The following is a 24,048-nucleotide window of genomic DNA, read 5'->3' on the forward strand; positions in this document are numbered from 1 at the left end:
TAAGGTTCATTTAGTATGGGTGAAGTAACATGACTCTGACATTTGGAGTATACTTCCTCGACTGGATACTGGGATACTGGAATACTGGATAAAGGCAAACAAAGGGGAAAGGAACCAAGAAAGCATTGGGGAGAGAAAGACAGGGGACAGGATCATGCAATAATATGTTGGGTACAATTTTTTTTCTTTTCCTGCTGAGTTGGTCAGAAAATATTCACAACAATCATGCATAGCGTTTGAAAATGCATGCGACAAGAAAAAAAAATTGTTGACACATTCGCAACACAAAGAAAGAGAACTATACATGTATAATATATTTATACTAAGCAAGGAAACATGTACATGCTCTCCGGTCTTTTTTTTTTTTTTTTTTTTTTTTTTGCGCACAAGCATGCAAATGATAAATAATACAAATTCACCTTGTCTTTAGGATACAGGACCATTATATATGAATGTATAATATGAATATAATTATTTTTATATATAATATGTATATAGATATTTATTATGTATAAAATGGATGTTTGTCTGATCAATGAGCCCTTTCTATTTCGCCTCTTTATCCTCTTTTGTTTGTTAGATAGTTCAGTTTTCGCACAAATACGACAAAGCGCGTGCATTTGTTTACAACGAAAATCCTTTGCGTTGTCTGTGGATTATTCTGTCCTGAGGAGTGTTTGTATTGAAGGTGCATTTCTAATTGTAAATTGTAAATGCTGTCTTTTGGTGTTTGTGTCTTTGTGTCTGTGTGTCTGTGTGCAGATGTATATTTTAACTGCTTCTGTTTCCCATTCTCTTTTCTCTTTCTTTTCTTCTTCTTCTTCTCCTTTTTTTTTCTCTTTTCTCTTTCTTTCTTTCTTTCTTTCTTTCTTTCTTTCTTTCTTTCTTTCCTTTTTTTTTCTTTTTTACTTCTACTTTTATCTGTTCGCAAACACTCTGTGCTTTACACTCTTCACTCTTTCTTTTTCTTTCTTGTTGTTCTGTTGGTCCTGGTGATTGACGATCATTGTTACCTTCCTTTAAAGTGCTCACCGCATTGTGTATATAAATCTCATAAACGACAACCTCCCCTCCCCACACACACTTTATTTTAATCCATTCACGACTCTTGCTTCATATTCCTTGTTTTTACATGATTTTTTGTATAATTTATTTATTTACTCTGGTAAGCATTCCTGCACCGATACAACAACATGCCTTTGCATTTTATTTAAAACAAGTCTAACTGATATCCCTGCTTTTTTTTTTTTGTTTTTTAAAAATCCCTGATCTTGGTCTTGGTCTTGGGCTTGGTCTTGGTTGTGATTTGTTGTTCTGCATTGTTGTTGGAATACCGTGGCGGGATCTGATCTCCTTGTCTCTCTCTCTCTCCTTATTATCATTTCCTAGTTCAATTTGCCTTGTTCTAATACCCACCTCCCTTCATTTACTTCACTTTCCGTTTCGTTTTCTCTGGTTTTTTTTTTTTTTGTTTCCGTAAAATAATATTTTATATAGTCGCCCCACAGTTTTAATCTTCAGCTCCGGTACTTTTTTCCTTCCCCCACACATATTCAAGTAATTCGCAAACAGGGTCTCTACGCAATTAGGAACTCAATTCCCCTTTATCTAGATAAAGAAAAAAAAAAAAAAAAAAAAAAAAAAAAAGTGATAATTCGTGTTGTCTCGACTGAACAGGGCGTAAAGAGAATACAAAGTCGATAAACATCTCTCAAAAGCAATCTTTTTGTTAGCCCCTCCCCTCCCATTCTCCCTTCATTCGTTTCCTTCATTCTAAAAACATAATCGTTACCCCATGGCATTCACAACTCCAACACCTTCCACGCATATGGGCGTCTACAGCACCGTCAGCAGCCGAAACAGTATTAGTAGCAATCATGGACCCAGTCATTTTAATCGAAGTGCTCAAAGTTCACTCCAGCCCAGGTACATTCCACAGCCACCAGAGTCAACAGCAGCAACAACACAGCCGACACAAGTCTCCACAAAGGCTCTCGCCATCACATCCTCCGCTACAGGCGGTACACCGCCACCACCACTCATGGGTTCTGCTATTGTGCTTGCTAACGACTCTGCGATCCATTGTTTCGGTGGTCGGCTCGAGAATCGGGAACTGACAAACTGCCATTATGTCTTGGATGTCGAAACGTGCCTTTGGGAGACCGTCCATGCAGCACCCTTGCCAGAAAATGAATCTGAGGACGCAAATAAAGAAACATCTGCAGCAGCGACAGCATCAACATCAACATCAACAACATCTACATCTGCATCTGCAGCAGCAGCTTCATCAACGTCTACACAGAGCACAAAAACAAAAGGCGATGAAGCGAACATAGGTGTCAAGAGACCAACTGGTCCAGAAGCGTATTTATCTCTAACTTTGACCACAGACCCTGCTGATACAGATTCAGGCCCTATCTCCGGTGTTGCTTCCTTGCGTCCACGGCCTCGATACTTTCACACATTGAATGCGTTTGGAACATCGCTGGTTTTGTTCGGAGGTATGGGTAAAATTGTAGATAGTGAGGCTGACGAAACCAAAGAGCAGAATGGCAACGGCAATCAAAGTGAAACCGCTGCAGAGGGTCAGGGCAGATTAGCTGCTCTCAACGACCTTTGGGTGTTTGACATCACCACGCAGCGGTGGCATCAAAAAATCCTGCCCATCAACGCTCATACGCCTAGGCCGCGCTGGGCTCACATGGCAACCATATTAGATCACTATCTGGTCGTTATTGGAGGCCAGACTACAAACAAGGAATATGTCGAGGATGCCTGTGTACTGGACTTGCATTCATGGGAATGGGTCGCTTCAATCCACTCCATCGGTCAATGTGGCTCCTACAGAACAGTTGCTGCAACAGGACCTAGCAAACAATCCACCATCATCTCTGAGCCCGCCGCACCTTCCTTCCCCTCTGCTTATGCCTCATCACCCCAGTCATCTGCAAAGCTCGCCAGGCCACTTTCAGAGTCTGGACCGGTCGATGCGATGGCCAGCATTTCCATGGTCCTGAGCGGTCGCATCTCTGCACCCAGTTCAGTAACATCTTCGTCCAAAGATGATGATACCATCAACGAAGTACCCACGACCCAAACGACCAACAACACCAGCAACAATAACAACAGCAAACGTAAAAACTCTGAACGATTGATGAGTGATGAGTTGACACCAGCTTTCAAGACGGGAAAAGATGGTCCTTCAATCTACCTCTATTCTAATTACAATTTCCAAAACTTGCAGAGGGACTTCAAGATCATCACGCCATATTATTCACACCCACTTGTCGCAGGCGCAGATTCTTCAGCCTCGGTACCAACACCACCACCATCATTTTCATTGGTCGAAAAGAGCCAAGCATTGGCAATGATGGGCCCAGAGCTGCCTCCAGGCCTTCGATTCCCACAAGGACATGTTTATCAGAATCAGCTCATCTTGACAGGAACACTGATTCAGCCGGGCAAGGCACCCGTTATTGCCATCTACGCTCTCAACTTGGCTTTGTATAAATGGGAACAGCTTGCCACCGACAGCTTACTGGAGACTGGGTCATGGAATCGTACATTGTTGCACCCTGCCACAGGAACACTGTTGGTGTTTGGCAAGCATTCGAGTGATGCAGAGAAGGATTATGCAAGCCGGATGCAGCACCATGACCACCTCATGCTGATAAACCTTCAAGCCTATGGTCTCTACGATCGTCCTATCCCTTCTCTTCCACAGATTGCCCAGGATCTTGGCCAAGACCTTCTTTTCAACCCAAGTCTAAGTGACATGCACATTGCGTCTGCTACCGGGACTCTCTTCAATGCCAACTCTGGCATCCTATCAGCCCGCTGGCCAGAATTTACCAACCTGTTGCTCTCGCCGCCCTATGTGACGCCACTCATCTTGATCTTGCCAGTTCCAGATGAAGTTGTGCCACTTTTCCTGCAATATCTCTACACAGGAGCCCTGCCCATGACGACGATCACAGCAGGAATGGCCGATTACTTGTTAATTCTGGCACGCAAGTATGAGCTCAACGGGCTCTATGCACTCATCATGGACATTCTCCATCAAACAGTCCACCTGCATCCAATCCGAATCTATGGTTCTGCGCTGATGGCAGGGGAGCTAGGCTTACAAGCTAGGGCAGTAAGCATGGCTATCCAGACACTTTCCAGTAGCGGCAGCAGCAGCAGCAGCATCAGCAAGAACCGACCGACATCTGCAGTCTTAACGATGGCTCCAGCAGGAGCTCTAAAAGATCTTCCACCGGTACCAGCCTCAGCTGCACCAACGCCGTCCTCAACGGCCGCAAAACATGCTCCCACCAACCCGCATCAAAGCTACAGTGGACGTGTGTCAGCACCATTGGTGCCAGTATCGGCAGCAGCAGCAACACCAGCTGGACTCAATAATCCATACTTGAATGTACACCATTCTATTCATATGTCTCGTGAGAGCCTTAGTACAGACGGAGGGTTTGTTCAGGAAGGCCTATTGCAGCAATACAATGGTGGTCAAAAGTTTACGCCAGTGACTATTCAAGAAGGGCAGCAGCAGCAACCTTTGTATCTCTCCTCACCAGACTCTAGAAACCAACGGTCCATGAAGGTACCATCTGGGCCAGGGTCGGGGTCAGGGTCTGGATCGGGTACTGGATCTGGATCAGGATCAGGATCCAACTACACCAGTCCAATGAGTTCTCCTGGCCTTCCACAAGCTGGAACAATCTACCAGACAGCCTATCCTTCCCCTCTTTCACCAGCTTTCCAGCAGTCGCAATTACAATCGTTCTCGTCGCAACAGATCAATACATTCAACTATGACGACTATCCACAAGATGAACGTGCGCTTGAAGCTCGAAGACGTCTTCAACTGCAGATGCAACAGGAGACAGAGCTGCTTCAACAACTACAGCAACAACAGCGACAGTATTCATCACAGCTATTGCAGTTACAACAGTTACAGTTGCAACAACAGCAATTGCATTCACAACAACAGCCTCATCACCTTCAACAAAACCATCAAGAGTATTTGATACAGCAGCAGCTGATGCTGGAACAACAGCAGATGCGTGAGCAAGAGTTGATGTTGTTGGAACAACAACGGTTGCAACATCAGAGGTATTTGCAGAGTCAGCATCGACTCAAGGCTCAACAGTTGCAGCAGATGCAGGATGCTCCATCGACACCTAACCCTACTTCTTCTACTACAGCGGCCATGATGGTTGATGCATTGGATTACCATTTCGGAGGAGGAGGAGGAGGAGTAGGAGTAGGACCAGCACCAGTCCGTTCACCGGCCCGTTCACCAGCCCTAACAGCAGTAGGAACAGTGCCAATGCCAATGCAGATGCAGATGCAGAGTAAAATGCGAGCCACTTCACAACAATTGCCATATCATGATGGTAACAACAGCAGCAGCAACAACAACAATATTAGCAGTGGTAATATCAGTGGAGGAAAGAATGAAAAGGATAAGAAGGAGAAGGAAAAAGAAAAGAAGAAAGAAAAGAAGACGAACAAGGTGAAGCCTCCAAAGCAAAACCTTACTGGTGCAGAGTTAATGAGAAGTGCTGGTTTCTAGAGAAAAAAAAAAAAAAAAAAAAAAAAAAAAAAAAAAAAAAGAAAGAAAGAAAAAAAAAAAGAAAAGAAAAAATAACGAGCTTTTACTTTCATAGTATATAATGATAATTCTGTAATAATAATAATAGTAATAATAGTAATAATAATAAAACAATAATGCTGAATGCTTAAAGAAAGAAAGAAAGAAAGAGGAATGTATGCATAGAAAACTTTGAATACCGTATAAAATGATTGTATTTCCAATGAGTTTCCGATGTCAAGGACAGGAGCATTTGTTCCTAGTGAGGTATCAGAGAGGCTTGCAGATCCTCATGAAAAAGTATCACCGGATGGATTCAGTGATGATAGATTACAAATGCCATCTCGGTGGTGCTTCCTATATTTTTGTAGCGTTAAAAAAAAAAAAAAAAAAAAAAAAAAAGGAAGTAGTTTTGTCGGATACAAAAAAAAAAAAAACGTGACTATCAGGATCACTTTTGTATTGCCCTTAATACTCGCAGGATCTCACGAGAGAATGGCGCCCGAAAGTTTGATTCTTAAAAAGTCTGTGTCCTCTGGCTTCTTTATTTACTCGAGTTCGATAATGTAGAACAGAAGTAAGCCTCTTGACAGTATGCTGGAATAAGGGGTACCAAAGATACAATCCCACTTTTTAACTTGGCAGTAAAAAAAAAAAAATAAAGGAGTTCTTTGAACCTGAGATCCTGAGCTGTCTAAACAACTTGCTTGTAAATAAAGCACATTTGTCGATATACATTTATGTGCTTTCTTTTTAATCGGTATCGAAAGCTTTGATAAAATAGTTTTGCAAACAATGCTCTTCCATTCCACTAGCGATGCGTACTTGAACCCTTCGTCGGATGTATATACTCTCTGATGTGGTTTCTAACACCTTTCGAATCCTTGTAACTTTGAATATAGTCTAGGACTTACATGCAGATTTTTCATCATCTTTCCTTGGCTCAATTGAGAATCTGAGAGCCAATCTTATTGAGTGCCTGAAAATTTGTCATGGCATGTAACAACTGATCTTTGGCAGCCAAGCGTTCATGGCGATGTTCTTTTGACCAATTTCAGCATGAAAGCGCAGATCGACGGGATTTGTAATGCGATGATTGCTTAGAGGAGGTTGGATTGTAAGCATCTAGCCTTCTTTTTGACCCATTTTTAGGAGCGGGCATTCTTCTTTATCTGTGAACTTTCACTCCTACACTTTGACATGCTTCTCCTAGCTATCGTAATCAACTCCAATGGTGGTCTTGGTCCCATTCCTTATCAAAGAGTTACAATCCGCTAGGTTATCCCCTATTATTCTAGCACGCGGTGCACTCATTCCCTGAATACAAGAACAGGCGGCGGACGACGGTCATTATTGACGACGCGATTGTAGACTATAGACTGTAGACCACACAAGACGGTTACTATTTCATAAACATATAAAAATAGCTTCTCAGGGAGTTTTCCGGTACGATCATTCCAAGAGAAAGTACCCTTTCATTCACTATCCTTTCATTCATCTCTTTATCATTATTATTACCATCTTTTTTTTTTTTTTTTTTTTTTTTTTTCCTTTTTCGCTTCGCATCCTCTTCCTACTTCAACATCTTATTTTCTTTTTCTTTTTAACACTACTACAATGAAAGTCACTGTTGCTACGTTAATTGCCGCTGCCATGTCAAATATGGTGATTGAAGCAAAGTAGTGCCAGTACCTAAACCCGCTCACTAAAACCCTTTGTAACTCGAAATCAACTAGTTATCCTAACAGAAATGTTGGGGTAATGGTGGAGAATTGGGCAGGCGTGTGGTATTGCGACGTTGGCGACAACGGTCAAGAGTGGCTTGAGCGGTGCAGGAGATTTTTTCATCTGCTTCTAACTCCTCAGGCTGGATGGGACATGACGCTCTAGTACGGAGTATTCTCTGTAAGCTTGTTTATCCAAGAATAGCTTGAAGGTATTTGTGTATATCTATGCACTTGCCAACTCAGCCTTAATGGACCACTTGGTAATCAGTAGTGCGTACAAGTATGAGATTTGTTGTGTCCAAGGACCTTGATAAATATATATGCTACAGCTCGCGTCGTTTTAATGCGCATAACAAAAGAATATAAAATAAAACTTTTCTATTAACAGACTTATTTGCAAGACTTTAAGAAGTGATCCATACCTTTAATGGAGAGGCAAGCGCACCCATATTTCGATATGTCCAAACTTCTTCCAAAAGTACATGTTACCTCAGACAGCTAATCTATACACAGACTATCATCCATTGGTCATCAATGCGTTAGTGACAATGTGGCACGATACGGTCTTCAATTATGCCTTTACGACGTATTAGAGGTTTGGAGTATTGAACATCTTATAAGGCGCTTTGTCAATTCTATCTCCTGTTTTCAACAGGGAGCTATCAATGGACGAGAAGAAACAGCGACAGTATACAGGCACGCTTTACAATAATAAAGAAGTCCGCGCTTGGGGGACGATAGCGCGACTCGTCAGGGGCAAAAGAATGGCATTTAGGTTAAAAAAAAAAAAAAAAAAAAAAAAGCTCAACTTGTCGCGAATCACCTTCTCATGATCCGAGCACTTGCTAGCTTCGGGAAGAGGCCTCACGATCGTAGTGTTATGACTCCCTGCATTGATGTGATATTCTTGTTCTCCAAGCAACCATCCTGGCACTTGCAATTAACATTCTCTACCCGCATTTGTTGCACACCGATCTTGGTGCGTAACTCCTTCTTTCCATGAGTAGGTCTCGTTCGAAGGTGCTTCTCAGGCACATCAGTATGAACAGTTCGGTAATACTCCTTGGTCAGCTGCTTCAACGCTCTGGAGGTCCCAAGGCATTCAATTGAAGGATGCTTTTCAGTAAAGAATCAGATCGAGGTCATTTATGGCGTTGCTTACCTCAATCCATCTAAGCCTCTCAGCTCAGGAAGCATACAAAGCCAGCAGACCGGCGGTGCTCTTTCGTTCCATTTGCCAAATATGATGAAGCTGCCATTTGCTATCACTATTCCCACCAGACCATGCATGGGTTCTACTATTGTGCTTGCTAACGACTCTGCGATCTATTGTTTCGGTGGTCGGCTCGAGAACCGGGAACTGACACGCTACCATTATGTCTCAGATGTCGAAACGTGCCTTTGGGAGACCATCCATGCAGCGCCCTCGCCAGAAAGTGAGTCTGAGGATGAAGCTGCTGCTGCAGATGTTGATATAGGTGTTATTGACATTGATGTTGTTACTGTTACCGGTGTTGCAGATATTTATTTATTGGCATCAATGCCTACACAGGACACAAAAACAAGAGATGATGGAGAGACCATAGGCGCTAAGCAACCAACTGGCCCAGAAGCGTATTTATCTCTAACTTTGACCACAGACCCTACTGATACAAATTCAGGCTCCATCTCCGGTGTTGCTTCCTTGTGTCCACGACCTCGATACTTTTACGCGTTGAATGCATTTGGAACATCGCTGGTTTTGTTCAGAGGTGTGGGTAAAATTGTAGGCAATGAGGCTGACGAAACCAAACAGCAGAATGGCAACAACAATCGAAGTGAAACCACCATAGAAGACCAGACTGATGAATCCCATTGGGATTTCGCAATCTGAGCAGCCTACCAGACAACCTATCTTTCTCTTTTGCCATTAGCTTTATATCAGCCGCAATTACAATCGTTTTCATCACAACAGACCAATGCATTCAATTATGACGGTTATCCACAAGATAAACGTGCACTTGAAGCTCAAAGATGCCTTCAGCTGCAGATGTAGCAGGAGACAGAGTTGCTTCATCAGCTACAACCACAATAACGGCAGTATTCACCACAGCCGCTGCAATTACAACAACTACAGGTGTAACAGCAACAATTGTATCCACGACAACAATCTCATCATCTTCGATAGAGCCATCAAGAATAATAGTAATAATAATAGTACGTCCTATTCTAGAACCCCAACGGTGATGGTTTTCATTGAGCTACTTGTGTGGAGAGCAAGGACTATTTTCCTGGTGAAGGTATCAGAAAGACTTGGTCGATAATCAACCAGAAGTGACCGAATCCTCACGAATAAAGCGCTGGAAGGGTTGAGGATGATAGATGACACGAAAGATTTTTCCTTGTAGCGAACCTTAAAAAAATGCCATCTCGACTGTGCTTCACAGCGTGGGTCTTTTTTTTTTGCGAGGATAGATCATAGTTTAGTCAGATATTAGATTGACTATCGCCCTCAATACTCGCAGGAGGGATGCGCAAGCTTTTTCTTTTTAAAAACCAATTTCAGCGCCATGAAAGCACAGACCAACAAACATTGTTTCATTGATACATTCTAACCTTATACAATTAATTGGATGAGGTTGTGTCTGTCTCTCCTTTGATGCTAAACGAGCAATTGTATACAATTCCGTGATTGGTCTTGGTCCCACCCCCCTATCAAAGGGCTGTAACTCATCAGAAAGATCTTCCTTTTCCTTTACCTCATACTACATTTCCCTCTATCATCCCAGCATGCGGCGGATCGATTGTAGATGGTAGACGACGCAAGACGCCTATTATTTATTTTTTATATAAAGGCGACCCCTCCTCTCAGCAAATTTCCTGGCAAGATCATTCCCAGAAGAACACCCTTATATTCACACATCCACTACTCATCTCCACATCCCTTGTTTTGCTTATTGCTTCAATCGTATTTTAACACCGCTACAATGAAATTCACTGTTGTTACGCTAATTGCCGCTGTCATGTCAAGTATGGTGGTGGAAGCAAAAATGGTGCCAGTGCGCAAACCCGGGCACTAACACCCTCTGTAACACGAGATCGCGTGAGCACCCCGATAGGAATCTTGGCACGATGGTCCAGAATTGGGCAGGCGTGTGGTATTGCGATGTTCCTTTTGGCGGAGTTAATGAGTGGTATGACCGATGTCGCAACATCTCTCTCTGTTTCTAACTTCTCAAGCTTTGGAAGGACATGATGCTCTAGCGCGAAGTATTCCTGTAAGCTCGTTTCTCCAACGATGTTTGAAGATATTCGCTTTCTTTGTGCGTATGTCTATGCATTTGCTAACTTGACATTAGTTGGGTCTCTTGATAACCTATAGTGCTTACAAGTATGGGCTTTGTCGTGTCCAAGGGCCCTAATATATATGTTACAGCTTGCTTTGATGTACATAATAAAGGAACACCCAATAAAGCCTTTTCTATTAATTGAGTTCTTGGCATAGGAGTGAAGGAAAGCATTAAGCATTTGACTGGGATGTCTGCAGTGAAGAAGCAAACACAGCCATATCTCGGTGTGTGTAAACTTCTTCCGGTGGTGCATGTACATCCCAAATATTACTCTATACACAGGCCATTACACGCTAATCATTAATGCGCCGGTGTCAAAGTTATGCCTTTACGGCTCAATACAGATCTGGAATATTGGCGATCTTACCTGAAGCATTGTCATGTCTATCTCTTGTTTTCAAAAGAAAGCTGTCCATGAGCGAGAAAGAAATAGCGATATGTTTTATAAAAATAAAATTCACGCTTGGAGACGATAACGCGACTCATTTGGTGTGAGATTAGCGATATCTGTCACGGATTGCTTTCCCATGATCCGGGCCCTCTTCAGCACTTGCTAGCCCCGCGGGGAGGCCCCTCGACTGTCTCATTATGGTTTTTGCATTGAATTGGCGTCCAAGCTATTGGAGCAGCAATCCTGCTACTTGCCATTGGCACTCTCTGCTCGCATTTGTTGTATATCCGATCTTACTGAGTAGCCTAGATGATACAAAACCCTTGTTTGCGCCTTATTGATCATAATTAAAATAAAATATAATAAAATAAGAAATGATTTAATAGGGTCGCTTTTGTCATCATCTTTTAAAACTCACAGGGGATCCAGCAGGTTTTCTTTTTTTTTTTTTTTTTTTTGTGATCCGAAAATTTGATTCATTATAAAACTGGTGCCTTGGCTTCTTTATTCCCTCAGGTTCGATAGTATAGATCAGAAGCTACTCGCTTAACAGTGTACTCGACAGATGCGCCAGAGATGCTGGCCCTCTCGCTTTTATGAAAGGTCTGTGTGTTCTCTGGGCCTGGTCACAGGCTCGATCTTAGTCTACTTTAAGATTTCGAGCTCTCCTGTATTTTTGATGACTGAACCCTCTGGAGTATCTACAGACCCCGAATGAATGTCAAAATGCTGCTGGCTCAATCCTTAAACTATCTGAACAATTTACTTGTAAATAACACGCTCATTTGCCGATATGTAAAATACATTTTTTTTATGCTTTGTGGACCTCGATGGAATATTTGGTTCTTGTTCGGATCCTTCCGTAAACACAAACATGATTCCTCTATATATTTCATCAACAAGGGGTATTTATACCTCAGCTAAACATGGTATGTGTACCTTGAAAATTTGATTTTCATTTCCTTCCTCCTTTCCTCCTGGCTCAATTGGGGATTTGGGCAGAATTTAACAAAGATTATATGGTGGCCAAGCGTTCATGGCAGAGCTGCTTTTTTATTCTTTACCTCATTTCAGCATGAAGGAACAGACAAAAATTGCTCCGAAGGCATACACAAGCGTTATACCATAACTGACTGGGTGCGGTTGCTTTGTGAACGCCTACAAACTTTATCAAACATTCCTTTCTGAGGTCCCCTTGGGCTATCGTCATGTGGTCCTCTTTTCATACCTAACATTTTTTTTTGTTCTATTCCTTCAGTTCTACTAGCATTTTTTTTTTACACATACTTCCTCCTCTTTCCAATGCTAACGAGCATTCGTAATTAGTCCCAAGACTGATCCTGGCTCCATTCATCATCAAAGGGCTAGAATTCGTCAGGCCCAAATAATCTCATCTCTCCTTAGATATTTCCGTACAGCCCCAGCATGCGGCGCTTTTCTTTTTTTCCTTGACACAAGAACAGGTGACAACAATCATTGCTTACTGCCGACGCAACTTTAGACTTTAGGCAGATGCCGTTTATTTAAATTTAAATAAGATAAAGGCCGCCCCTCCTCCCAGAAACTTTTTCGGTACGATCAACCCCAGAAAAACCACTCTGTTTTTTTTTTTTTTTTTTTTTTCTTCAAAATCCAAGCATTTTTATTTGATTCGGCTATTATTCTTATTTTTTAACACTGCTACAATGAAATTCACTGTTGTTGCGCTAATTGCCGCTGTCGTATCAAGTATGGCGGTGGAAGCAAAATGGTGCCAGTGCGCAAACCCAGGCACTAGCACCATCTGTAACAGGAAATCACTTTCCAACCCCTATAGGAATATTGGCAGGATGGTGCAGAATTGGGCAGGTGTGTGGTATTGCGATGTTAGCAACGTTAATGAGTGGTATGACGCATGTCACAACATCGCTATCTGCGTCTAACTCCTCAGACTTTGGATGGGGCATGCTGCTCTACTATGGAATATTCTCTGTAAGCTCGTTTCTCCAATGATGCTTGAAGATATTCGCTTTCTTTGTGCGTTGTCTATGCATTTGCTAACTTGACATTAGCTGGGTCTCTTGATAACCAATAGTGCTTACGAGTATGAGCTTTACTGTGCCCAAGGACTCCGATATATATGTTACAGTCCGCTTTGATACACATAATAAAGGAGCACCCAATAAAGCCTTTTCTATTAACTGGAGTTTGAAGGAAAACATCAAGCATTTGACTGATGCCCAAGCTCTTTGGGCAGTGTTGCTGTTACTTGTCATTGACACTCTCTGCTCTTATTTATTGCACACCCGATCTTGATGAGTAACTCCTTCTTCCTGCGAGTAGCTCTGGTTCAAAGGTATTTCCCAGTCATGTCGGCGTGAGTAACTCTGTAACTCTTCTCAGTCAGCTGTCCCATTACCCAAGGCATTCAGTTTAGGGACACTTTTTACTCGAGTCAGATCGAAGCGTTGCTTATCTCAACCCGTTTAAGTCCCCCATCTTAGTAAGGGGGCATACAGAATCAGCAAGTCGTTAGTGCTCTTTCGTTCCATCTACGAAACATGGCGAGACTATCATTTGCTATTGCCATTCCGACCAAACCATGACGACGGAGATGACTGCGTGCAAAACATTGCTTAACCTGCTCGTGCTTCGATGCCTGGTTATTCTGCAAAATGACAAACATCAAAAATAGAAAGTATACCGATTAAGCCTCCCTTAAAAACGAAGAGGATTTGCTCTAGCACTGTACATGTATACAATTTGTAACAAATACGATTGAAGGGTAGCATACTCGTAGACGCACTTAAGAGACTTCTAATGAAGCCTATTTAAAACAAGAATCTATATCCTTTACTGGACAAACACACAAGAAGTAGGTCGCTTGGCAAACGGCGACGAATAATATAATACATACACGCGCAAAGAAAAGGTTGTTGGATTACGGCGGGACAGTTCCAAGCCAGAATCTATGCGACGAATATCGCCTTTTGCACTTTTTAATTGAATAGCAAATAAAGTTCGGCTTTTGAATCATGTCATGCAGGGTCATCATGCAGGACGGAAAGCTGTGGTACGTGCTAATGTGATAAATATACTTTCAAATATTGGAAAAGATAAATACATTGCAGAAGGCTTTTCGACTATGGTGTAAAAATCTTCGTACCTTTGGTCTATAGATTTGTTCGGCGTGAAGAACAACATCTTCCTCCTTCCTCCCCTTCACTTGCACCAAGACCCTTAACGAGCCGCTATTTTCGGCTCACCCAAGCGGCAGAGACAGAAAGATTAAAGGTCTAGATCGACCAGCCCCCTCTGCGCAAGGCTGCCAATGATGCTACCTCCCCTACGCTTTATACCGACCTCATTGACCATGATTGATCTCCATTCTCAATTGTGTCACATCTCCTCGTAAGGTCCGGTATGCTGTGTCCGCCAAAACATCAAGCTTGGATCTTTTGTCGCACTATAATTTAAATACTTTCTAGACCGACGAAATAACCGCTGGACCTGATCTCTCTTTAAGGGACCCAGGGGCTACTCGTCTTTAAGAGTAACACGTGCGCCTGTTGGCTAGAACTTGCTGCCTATGGGATGGGTGTTCACCTTATATCAAAGATCATGTTTGCCTCAACCTCCACTTTCAGTACAAAAAAGCACAGACTACCAGGCTTTTGAAATACACAATAATTATGTTCAAAGGAGCATTGTCAATCCACACCGATAATACAAAAGCTTCGTAGTAGATGTTCGCTACGTAACGACACCATATTTCATCTCCTTTCCCCTCATATTTATATAAGTTACCACCGCCAATTATCCTGGCCTACACTCCTTTCTTTTCCTCATGGGCAATCAGTTCAAACACTCCTTTTTGATATATTTTGATACCTTTTCTCCTATGACCCCTTTTTGTCATACCTAACCGTATTCCCTTAGTTTTCTACTTCTGTTTGTGGATGTTCCTCCTTCTATTTTTTGCAAAGCGAGAAGTCATAATCAACGCCAAGGCTAGTCTTGACCCCGTTCCTTACCAAAGGCTATTATTTATATAAAGACGGCCCTTCTCAGAAAGTTTGCCGTTACAATCATTCAAAAACAGTCATCTGCCATCATCTCTTTGATTTTCACTTCACCTGCACTTCTCATCTCACTAATCTTTGTTTTCCTTATTGACTCAATTATTCTCTCAACGCTACTATAATGAAATTCACTGTTGTTGCGCTAATTGCCACTGCCATGTCAAGTATGATGGCAGAAGCAACATGGTGCCAGTGCGCACACCCAGACACTAGCAAGCTCTGTAACTGGAAATCAAAGCTAGACCCCAACAGAAATATGGGCACGATGATAAAGAATTGGGCAGGCATGTCGTATTGCGACGTCAGTGAAAACGTTGGTGAGTGGCATGCCCGATGCACTGCGATAAAGCTCTGTTTCTAGCTCTTCAAGCTCTGGAAGGAAATGAGCTCTAGCATAGAGTATCCCTGTAAGCTCGTTTATCCAATGATGGCAGGAAAATATTCGCTTTTGTACGAATGTCTATGCATTTGCTAACTTAGGCTTAGTGGACCTCTTGATAATCAATAGTGCATACGAATATGAGTATTCTCGTGTCCATTTTTTTTAGAACTGCCGCATAATAAAGGAACATCCAATAAAACCTTTACTATTAGTAGAGTTTCTTTGCAATAGAGAAACATGAAGCAACTCTGTGGGGCACTAATAACAATGAAGCAAATATTATCATATCTCGGCATTCCAACTACTTTCGAGAGCACATCCCTCACTTCAATGAAGTTTAGGCGCCGTTAGACGTACTACGCTACTGTACAGGTCTTCCATATTAAATAATGAGCAAAGGCGGGCGCTTCACCCGTTAAAGAGCTGCTTGCTCCTACATCAACATTGCCGGCCCCCGCTCTCAGCAACTCTTCTTACATAGCAATAGATTCTTCTGACGTTAGAACCATTGCAGCCTGTACTAACTATGCATCTTTTATGGCATGTTCCCTCCAAGACGAGAACGAATATATAGATAGCTGCCAAGATAGTGTTTACATTAAATAAGCTTCACTACTATCTGTAAGGTAGAGATTAACCGGAAAGCTGCGAATAAACGAGGAGGCCCAACGGTAACATATATGCATGTCCTATAGAACAAAGAAGTCTCCAGGACAACTGTTCTTGAAAAAAAGGGTGTGTGTATGCAATGGATCATATTAGTGTTTCCTATTAATGGCCAGACAATCCAGCGACTTACTGGATCTTACTTCGACATGATAGGAAGGGCCGCAACCGAAGGGTTAAAAAGCAAAGCTACTAGGACGCTTGACAGCCGCTGACCTATTATTATGTGTTTTACCCAATATGATTCTTATTCACGACTGTTATTTGTGGGATATAAAAAATATGATGCTACTGTAACCACGTTTTATTGGAAAGATGATTATGTTCGATGTCACCTGTTGTGTATTGTGTTATGACATCTGATCTAATTGAAGTGTGTATATCACATGCATGAAAGCTTGGCAATCAGACGTGTTTCTCACTGAGACTCCTTGATTTCCCTACTAAAAGCCGCGAGTCTTGGCCCTGAAAAAGTAGAGATTTGTATGGCCCGAAATTTACTTGAAAGTGACGGTATTCATAAACAAATTACCTTCTTCGCATTCACCTTCCATTTTTGAGTTAATTTCTTTGAGTCGGCATTTTCAATCACTTCTTTTTTTTTTTTTTTTTTTTTTTTCACCGGTGTACCAGACCACAATTTTTTTTTTTTACCGGTGACTGATGGCAGTGTATGTTATTATTACAAATTTACATCCACTCTTCCCGATAATGAAGTTTCGGAAAAAGTATAATGCTATTTATTGACTTCAAAACATAGATATTTATGAGATCAGTGTGTAGCACAAGAATCAACGCACATATACCGTAGAGACCAAAGGGCCGAACCAGCTGTGAAAGCAGATGGTTAGGGGAAGCAAAGAACGAAGAGGAGCAGATGATTCTGGGTATGCAAAGGGGTTTCAGCCAATATTGAAAAATCAATTCACGCGTCGATCGCTGATAGGTTAGCATGGCGTGCACATGTATGGTTGTTGGTTAAGGGATCGGCACAGGGATTGTACGTATCCGCAACTATTTGGGATGCGTAATTGTGACATGCCTGCGCGATAGCAAAACATCCAGTGTCTTCTATCCGCTATTGCATTGAAATAATTCTTGTCCAAATATTGTACTATTTTCGGAGCACAACCCTCGCAAGCCATTCTAAAACTATCAATCAGCTCATCTGCCTCTTCTTTTGACTTCGTGTAAAGAATCGTAAAGTACTGATCTTATCTATCGAGTGTTCAAGGTAATCAGTTAGCACGCGGACCGAGATCACCGTCAAAGCAGCACTACTCAAGCTCAAAACCACTCTTACTATCTGCCTCCTCAGATCATCTTCGGTGGAAGAGACGTCAGTTGACCCAAGATTGTTATTAGTGAAATTCCGTTTCCATGCATTCATGATATGCCAGACGTAGTAAAAAATACGGGTATTTAAAGAGAAAACTGCTTGAATAGCGTTAATCTCATTTTGGCCTTGGCCAGTGCTAACCACGTTAGACTGGTACTCCTTTTCGTATAGCTCATCCATTCTCATCTTCAATACACGAAGCCATCCCTCTAGGATGTTCCATTTTTAACTCTTTGTCAAGAAGAAAGCACATGGTAAAGCCAAGCCTGCTTGCATGTTCTTGACAACAATCGTAAATAGGTAGGTATCTTGCCTATAAAACAAAATGCTCGAATAATCCGTGAGCGAGTAAAACTAGGTCATAGCAGTTTAATACATTCTCCAATTTATTTATTTTTTTTTAAAAAAAAAAAAAAAAAAAAAAAAAAAATACCATACCCGCTTGCTTGATGTGTGCTATCGAAATAGAATATATTGCCTTACTTCCTTAGTTCTTGCAACTGCCATGGTGACGAAAATCCGTAATAGAGGCCATACTCCTGATCATAGTAGGTAAAGAAGTCATGCCTTCTAAATTCCCCCATCCAAAGGTGTGCCGAAATGATTGGAGCTTTGTCCTTTCTCATTTTTTAAGCCGCTATTGCGTAAAGGACGTTGTAGACATCGTCATAGGTAATGAAATCATCCCTTGAGGGTGGCTGGCCTTCGCTCTCATTGTTTAAGAACCTTGTGAATTAGGCATGGTCTATCGTCAAATGATCCACAATTACAGGAATCGACATGCCCCTTAGGATCATAGCCTCGATTCTCTGTTTGAGCGCTTAAGACTTGCTTTGTGTACCTACATGTACATCGTCTTTGCTGCGTAGCTTGTGGTTATGTTCCAGCAAGTACTCGATTCGGTAGGTGGTGCTGGTCGGTAGATAGCATTGAAATAGGACGTGCATCCGCATTTGATCAATTTTTTTTCCCTGGTGATCCCAGACTTCCCTCCGGGTACCCGTCCTTTGACTACCTTCTGACTCCCTCTACGGCGACACTCACGTCTGGTTATAATTTGGCCAGCTCTCTCCTTTACAGCTTTGTTGGTATACTTGATAACATCTGTGCACTAAGCTCAGGCCTTGGTATACGGTAGAAAATTAGTACAAATGTAGGCTTGATGGCGCAACTTCCAATCATCCAGATACGCTGCATTCAGGATAAAACCCAATCGATGCTTTTTGTCCAATTCGAAGATGCCATCATCCTGGACTCCAAGCTCCTTGGCAGTCGCGAGAATATATGGATCAGAGAAAAGGGTTTTCCTTACTGCATCCATTACTTTCTTCTTGAGTTCCATTCCAAGGTCTTTCTGAAGTTTCTTGATTACCTTGGCGTCAGCATTCTGGCATTCTGACATCCTTCATCGCCTGCTGTGCCAGTAGCAGAAATGTCATCACCCACAACATCACTGTCTTCGGTGACTTCATGATCATCCATACTTATTTCCGACTTTCTTTGTCTTCATTATCACTATCATCGCTAAACCTGGTTCTGCCTAAACCATCGAGCTCAGCTAGACGATGCCTCTTCAAATAATCCATGCTAACTTTGATATCAAGTGCACTATCGCTGCCGCCAATGAAAAAGAAATGAAAAATAAAAAAATAAAAAAAAAAACTCACTAGAATCTCTGTAATGTCAGATCATTCCCCAAGTGCCTCATCAAGAGTCTCAGATGAAAACGGTAGATTTTCTGCAGGAATACTCATTATGAATTGGAGCTGCTGCTTGTAACAAGGTGAGATTGATGTGTGGGATGTGCTATCGCGCTTTAATCAACACACGCGATCGGAAATATGATGTTCAGGGTTTCTATCGCATTTATTGCATTTCAGTTAAGGTAACATTAAGGATTTCAACGATAACGGATATATACACGTTGATCAAATATCTCATGTGTTACGGGGAGATTCGATGGGATCAAAAAGGTACGATGCGATTGGGTAAAGGAAATAGCGGGATGAAATAAGGCGGGTACCTGGATACTCGGAAATAAACACTACAGTACTATAGCGATACGTGAATCATTCTCTGGGTCTGCTTCCCCTTTATTCGTCACTCTATTTATACGATCTATGGCATCGTGTATTAATAAGCAAGCGGAGCTTCTAATCATAACTCGGTAAGTGGAACCTTGGAACTAGGAATGCCACCTTAGATATGCATCTGCTTAGTCAGCATTCAGAAAGGTCTCCGGTATCCAGATAGTTCTAGATGAGGGTCAGGTGATGCTTAGAAAAGGGAGAGAGCACATGACTTGCAGTTAGAGGTCTTTGCAAGTACGGATAATGCCTAGGTGGCTTATGGACAAATGGTGTTCACAGAACCGCAGCACAAGAGCTTCTTATTTTCTAGTTATTGATTATTTCTACTTTCTACTTTATTTTAGTACATTTCTCATTCGCTGTCTCTTCCATCATCTATTGGCTAATCGATTTCAATTATTGATCAATATCTTAGCGGTGAGTCCATCCTACTTTGGAGTTTAATGTTTCTGATTCCGGATTCACGAGATCGTGCACTTTGTGAGAGGATTGTGAACTGTTAAACTTATTTTGTTAAAATACATGAAGTTTTAAGTGTTATTGCCACCAACTATTGCATCTCATTTAGGTTTTCTTCGTTTATTCAGGTACGTAAACAGACTCTCACTGACTCTGAAAGATCGAGGCTGATGATGATGTCGGCAAGCCTGATATGTGCCAATGTGCTCCATTGGGATCTTGTTAAATGGTCAGACTATCGGGCGATCCTTTCTATTGCAGATAGGAATGCGCCAGCATCGCACACTCGTTTGCCTTGTGAGAGTGTTGATTGATGTGTGGTTTCTGGGCAGGCGACTTCATTTAAGCATTAAGCATGGATCCCACAAGTCCATTCTAAATGTTGCAGCTTTTAGAGCGCCCTTCGATATTTTACCTACGCTTCTGTCTTTGATCCTGAAAAATGAGGCTGATGATGATGTCGGCAAGCCTGATATGTGCCAATGTGCTCCATTGGGATCTTGTTAAATGGTCAGACTATCGGGCGATCCTTTCTATTGCAGATAGGAATGCGCCAGCATCGCACACTCGTTTGCCTTGTGAGAGTGTTGATTGATGTGTGGTTTCTGGGCAGGCGACTTCATTTAAGCATTAAGCATGGATCCCACAAGTCCATTCTAAATGTTGCAGCTTTTAGAGCGCCCCTCGATACTTTGCCTACGCTTCTATCTTTGATCCTGAAAAATGAGACTACGATAGATATGTATAAGGAATATTTAACCTTTTTTGTTTTGTATATGTGTTATAAAATGAGCTCCAAGTGTTTACAATGGCCGCACCAACGTTGAAGCTCCATTGGAAAATGTTAATTGATCAAGACCGCAATGGAGCGGCTTATTTTATTGGTCTTGAAAGTATACACCATGCAACACCAATAAACTATTTTGAATATCGTGGAATGGAATTTGATAACCAGATCGCGATTGTTTCAGAATGGAGGAATTGGATGTCTACATTTTGTGGCTGTGAGCATAAAGCTCTTCAAGATTTGGGTCGAAAGCCACACAATGAAGGGAATGCAGCCCTCGAACACCTTGCAACAAAAGTGCTAAAGGGCCGAAAGCTGGATATGTTGACTATTAGCAGGGAGCAACTGCGTCAGAATGAGATAGAGATGTCGCAGTCGCTAAAGAATGGTAAATTATTTGTATTGCTGTCCTATGTTATGGCGTCCAATTCTGATGATCTGACACAACCATTTCGCAACAGCGCCTAGATTGGCAAGCTCCGAGGAGTTACGAAAGACAGGTAAGATAGATTTATTTTCTTCTGACATAAATTCAAAGATTAAAAAGTGGCCTCCAAAACATTTTTTTTTTTTTTTTTTTTTTACATACTAGCCCTAGAAGCTTTTGATGATGAACAAAGAGAGGGCGACAAGGTTGAATTGCCAAAAGAGCTTGCTGCGGGTGCCAGTTGTGTAGTGAAGCGATCTCAGCATACTGAACATCCGGCCATCGAGAAGCGGCTGCGAGTCCGAGCAGGTATATTTCATCAATGGAGCTGAAATTACAGTTTGTGAAAGGTTTATTAGGTTCACTAATCGTAGCTTTGACCACTTTTTCGTGAAGGCATCGACGAGAACCCTTCCAGCTCGAGTGCATCCCGGACACAATCATTGAGCACGATGCCAAATCCATTTTTGTCCGAAGACGATGCTTGGCAGGATTTCGCCTACTTTACATCGTTCGGCCAGGCGTCAACCTGGACATATGGTGCTGACGGTCCTGATGCCATAGACTATCTGTCCTTGTTTAAGGAATACCGAACAGCTCAGAAAACATCACTGGCGCTTGATATGGTCGCAGACGTTTCCACTAGTGGCTCGGAGTCCGGAACGTTTATGGAGTGGATCAGAAAGAAATATGGGTATGCAGGCTTGAGGAATGCACGATATAGAGCCCCTACCTCGACAGCCATCAAAGACATATGGCCTACGTTCGATACGGTGGTGGAGCGCATCTTTGCCCCTGACGTCGTGTCGTACGATGATGTTTGTCGTTCTGTTGTCATAGAGCCTGATCAACTCGATCCACTCGTGACATACTGCAGTGCTGTACTGAGGTCATAGTAAGTCCTATCCTCGCATTTATAGCGTGCTAGGATCAGTGTTATCCTGAGCCTTATTGATCTAGGTGCCTACCAGTCTATCAGACTAACCATCTATCCTTATATTCAATAGTATGCATCATTTTACCTTCAGCAGCACTGTAAGGAAAGACATCAATGAACGGGAGGCGTTCGTGGATTTCACTTGGTGCTTCATTCGTTCAGCTCTGACCATCGCAAAGATACCATCACGGATGTTAGAGGTACAGATGGATGGTAGCAAGGATCGAAAGGTGGAGACCAAGCAGAAGGGGACACGGCAGAATACTCCAAGGAGGGTGGATGGTGTAGGATTGTATAATGACAATCAGATCTACATAGCGGAAGCTGGGCAGGTCTATGGTGCCACCTTGGAGAAGAAGGAGGAAGATGCTTGGAAGGTCAAGCGTGCCATGCGGGATTCATGGGTGTCCCAGTTGCGTCGCATCTGTGAAACGCACAGGCCAACGTCACCATTGGTGGTGTTTGGGTCAACATCACATTTGCATACGACCAAATTTTACGCCATGGATTTCGTCGGATGCTTCCGCGTCTCCGTTCTGTCATCAATGGTGGTCCCACTGAGCAGCGATGATTTTGCAGACAAGATGAAGGCATGTATGTTGACGTGCCTCAACTTCGCCCGTATACTCTTGGCCGAAATCGAGAGCCGCAAGAAGGCCACTTTTATGTTCGATCAGGAGGAGAAAGAGGAGCTTCTTGAGCTTGTTGCCAGCATCCCTGCAACCAGCACGACGCCCACCAAGAAGGATGAGAAGATCCTTCACTAGATTCTGCGATCACTTTGTACAGTAGTTGTCATCATATGTAGATATTGACCAATTGAGTGTGCTATTTTATATATCATTGGCGCTATTTTACCAACCAACTGAGCTAAGTGGCTTACCAATTTCGCTTAACTTTCAAATTAAATTTGCTTAAGTTTTATTCAACTGTAATATCGACCCAGAGGTTCACCTCTGAGTGCTATTGACATGTTCCTATTGACCACGTATCCACCCACAGCACATTGAGGAGTCGAAACATGACAAGAAATTTGTGAGGTGGCTTTCGATGTAACGCCAATAGAGTGCCAACAGCTTGACAACCATTGCTAGGCTCGTCACCAGTCTGAGGTCGAAGCTCACGTGCGAACGAACGCGCTGCAAGCGGGATTGCCTTTTGAGGCAATCTGTGGCCGTCTTGCAGACACTTCTCACTCAGACTGGGGACAAACATTGCTTATTAACTGAATTCTACCAATTTTTTTTTTTTTTTTTTGAATTTTTTTGAAGTCAAAAATCATATGGGAATTCACCTTTTTTACTATGTGTCTCGTTGTCAATTTTTTTTTTTTTTTTTTTTTTTTTGAAAAGGTTTTCCCCAATTTTTTTTCAAGCCAAATTTTCGAAAGCTCTTGAAGGAAAGCTTGCGCCTTTCCATGATTTGGAAGATGATAGTGCTAGAACAAATCCTCTTCGTTTTTAAGGGAGGCTTAATCGGTATACTTTCTATTTTTGATGTTTGTCATTTTGCAGAATAACCAGGCATCGAAGCACGAGCAGGTTAAGCAATGTTTTGCACGCAGTCATCTCCGTCGTCATGGTTTGGTCGGAATGGCAATAGCAAATGATAGTCTCGCCATGTTTCGTAGATGGAACGAAAGAGCACTAACGACTTGCTGATTCTGTATGCCCCCTTACTAAGATGGGGGACTTAAACGGGTTGAGATAAGCAACGCTTCGATCTGACTCGAGTAAAAAGTGTCCCTAAACTGAATGCCTTGGGTAATGGGACAGCTGACTGAGAAGAGTTACAGAGTTACTCACGCCGACATGACTGGGAAATACCTTTGAACCAGAGCTACTCGCAGGAAGAAGGAGT

The 24,048-nt window shown here is 42.3% G+C and overlaps 3 protein-coding genes across 3 annotated transcripts; all 3 read left to right on the plus strand.

The window, feature by feature from the left end:
- Positions 1 to 1,653: 1,653 nt before the first annotated feature.
- On the plus strand, positions 1,654 to 5,779 carry BCR41DRAFT_390015 (hypothetical protein; the record flags this gene model as incomplete). Its single annotated transcript, XM_022028184.1, has 3 exons — positions 1,654 to 4,138; positions 5,111 to 5,354; positions 5,748 to 5,779. Exons 1-3 carry the CDS (start codon positions 1,796 to 1,798, stop codon positions 5,777 to 5,779), a joined length of 2,619 nt encoding a protein of 872 aa, XP_021876464.1. The 5' UTR covers positions 1,654 to 1,795.
- A 2,784-nt stretch (positions 5,780 to 8,563) lies between these two features.
- Positions 8,564 to 9,193, plus strand: BCR41DRAFT_374962 (hypothetical protein; the record flags this gene model as incomplete). The annotated part of the gene is made up of 2 exons (XM_022026907.1): positions 8,564 to 8,756; positions 8,961 to 9,193. 2 exons carry the CDS (start codon positions 8,564 to 8,566, stop codon positions 9,191 to 9,193), a joined length of 426 nt encoding a protein of 141 aa, XP_021876465.1.
- Positions 9,194 to 20,845: 11,652 nt separating this feature from the next.
- Positions 20,846 to 22,955, plus strand: BCR41DRAFT_401158 (hypothetical protein; the record flags this gene model as incomplete). Its single annotated transcript, XM_022029197.1, has 5 exons — positions 20,846 to 21,212; positions 21,286 to 21,324; positions 21,417 to 21,560; positions 21,648 to 22,146; positions 22,259 to 22,955. 5 exons carry the CDS (start codon positions 20,846 to 20,848, stop codon positions 22,953 to 22,955), a joined length of 1,746 nt encoding a protein of 581 aa, XP_021876466.1.
- Positions 22,956 to 24,048: the final 1,093 nt, after the last annotated feature.

This window comes from Lobosporangium transversale (assembly GCF_002105155.1).
Source record: "Lobosporangium transversale strain NRRL 3116 chromosome Unknown BCR41scaffold_58, whole genome shotgun sequence".
NCBI classification, from domain to species: domain Eukaryota; kingdom Fungi; phylum Mortierellomycota; class Mortierellomycetes; order Mortierellales; family Mortierellaceae; genus Lobosporangium; species Lobosporangium transversale.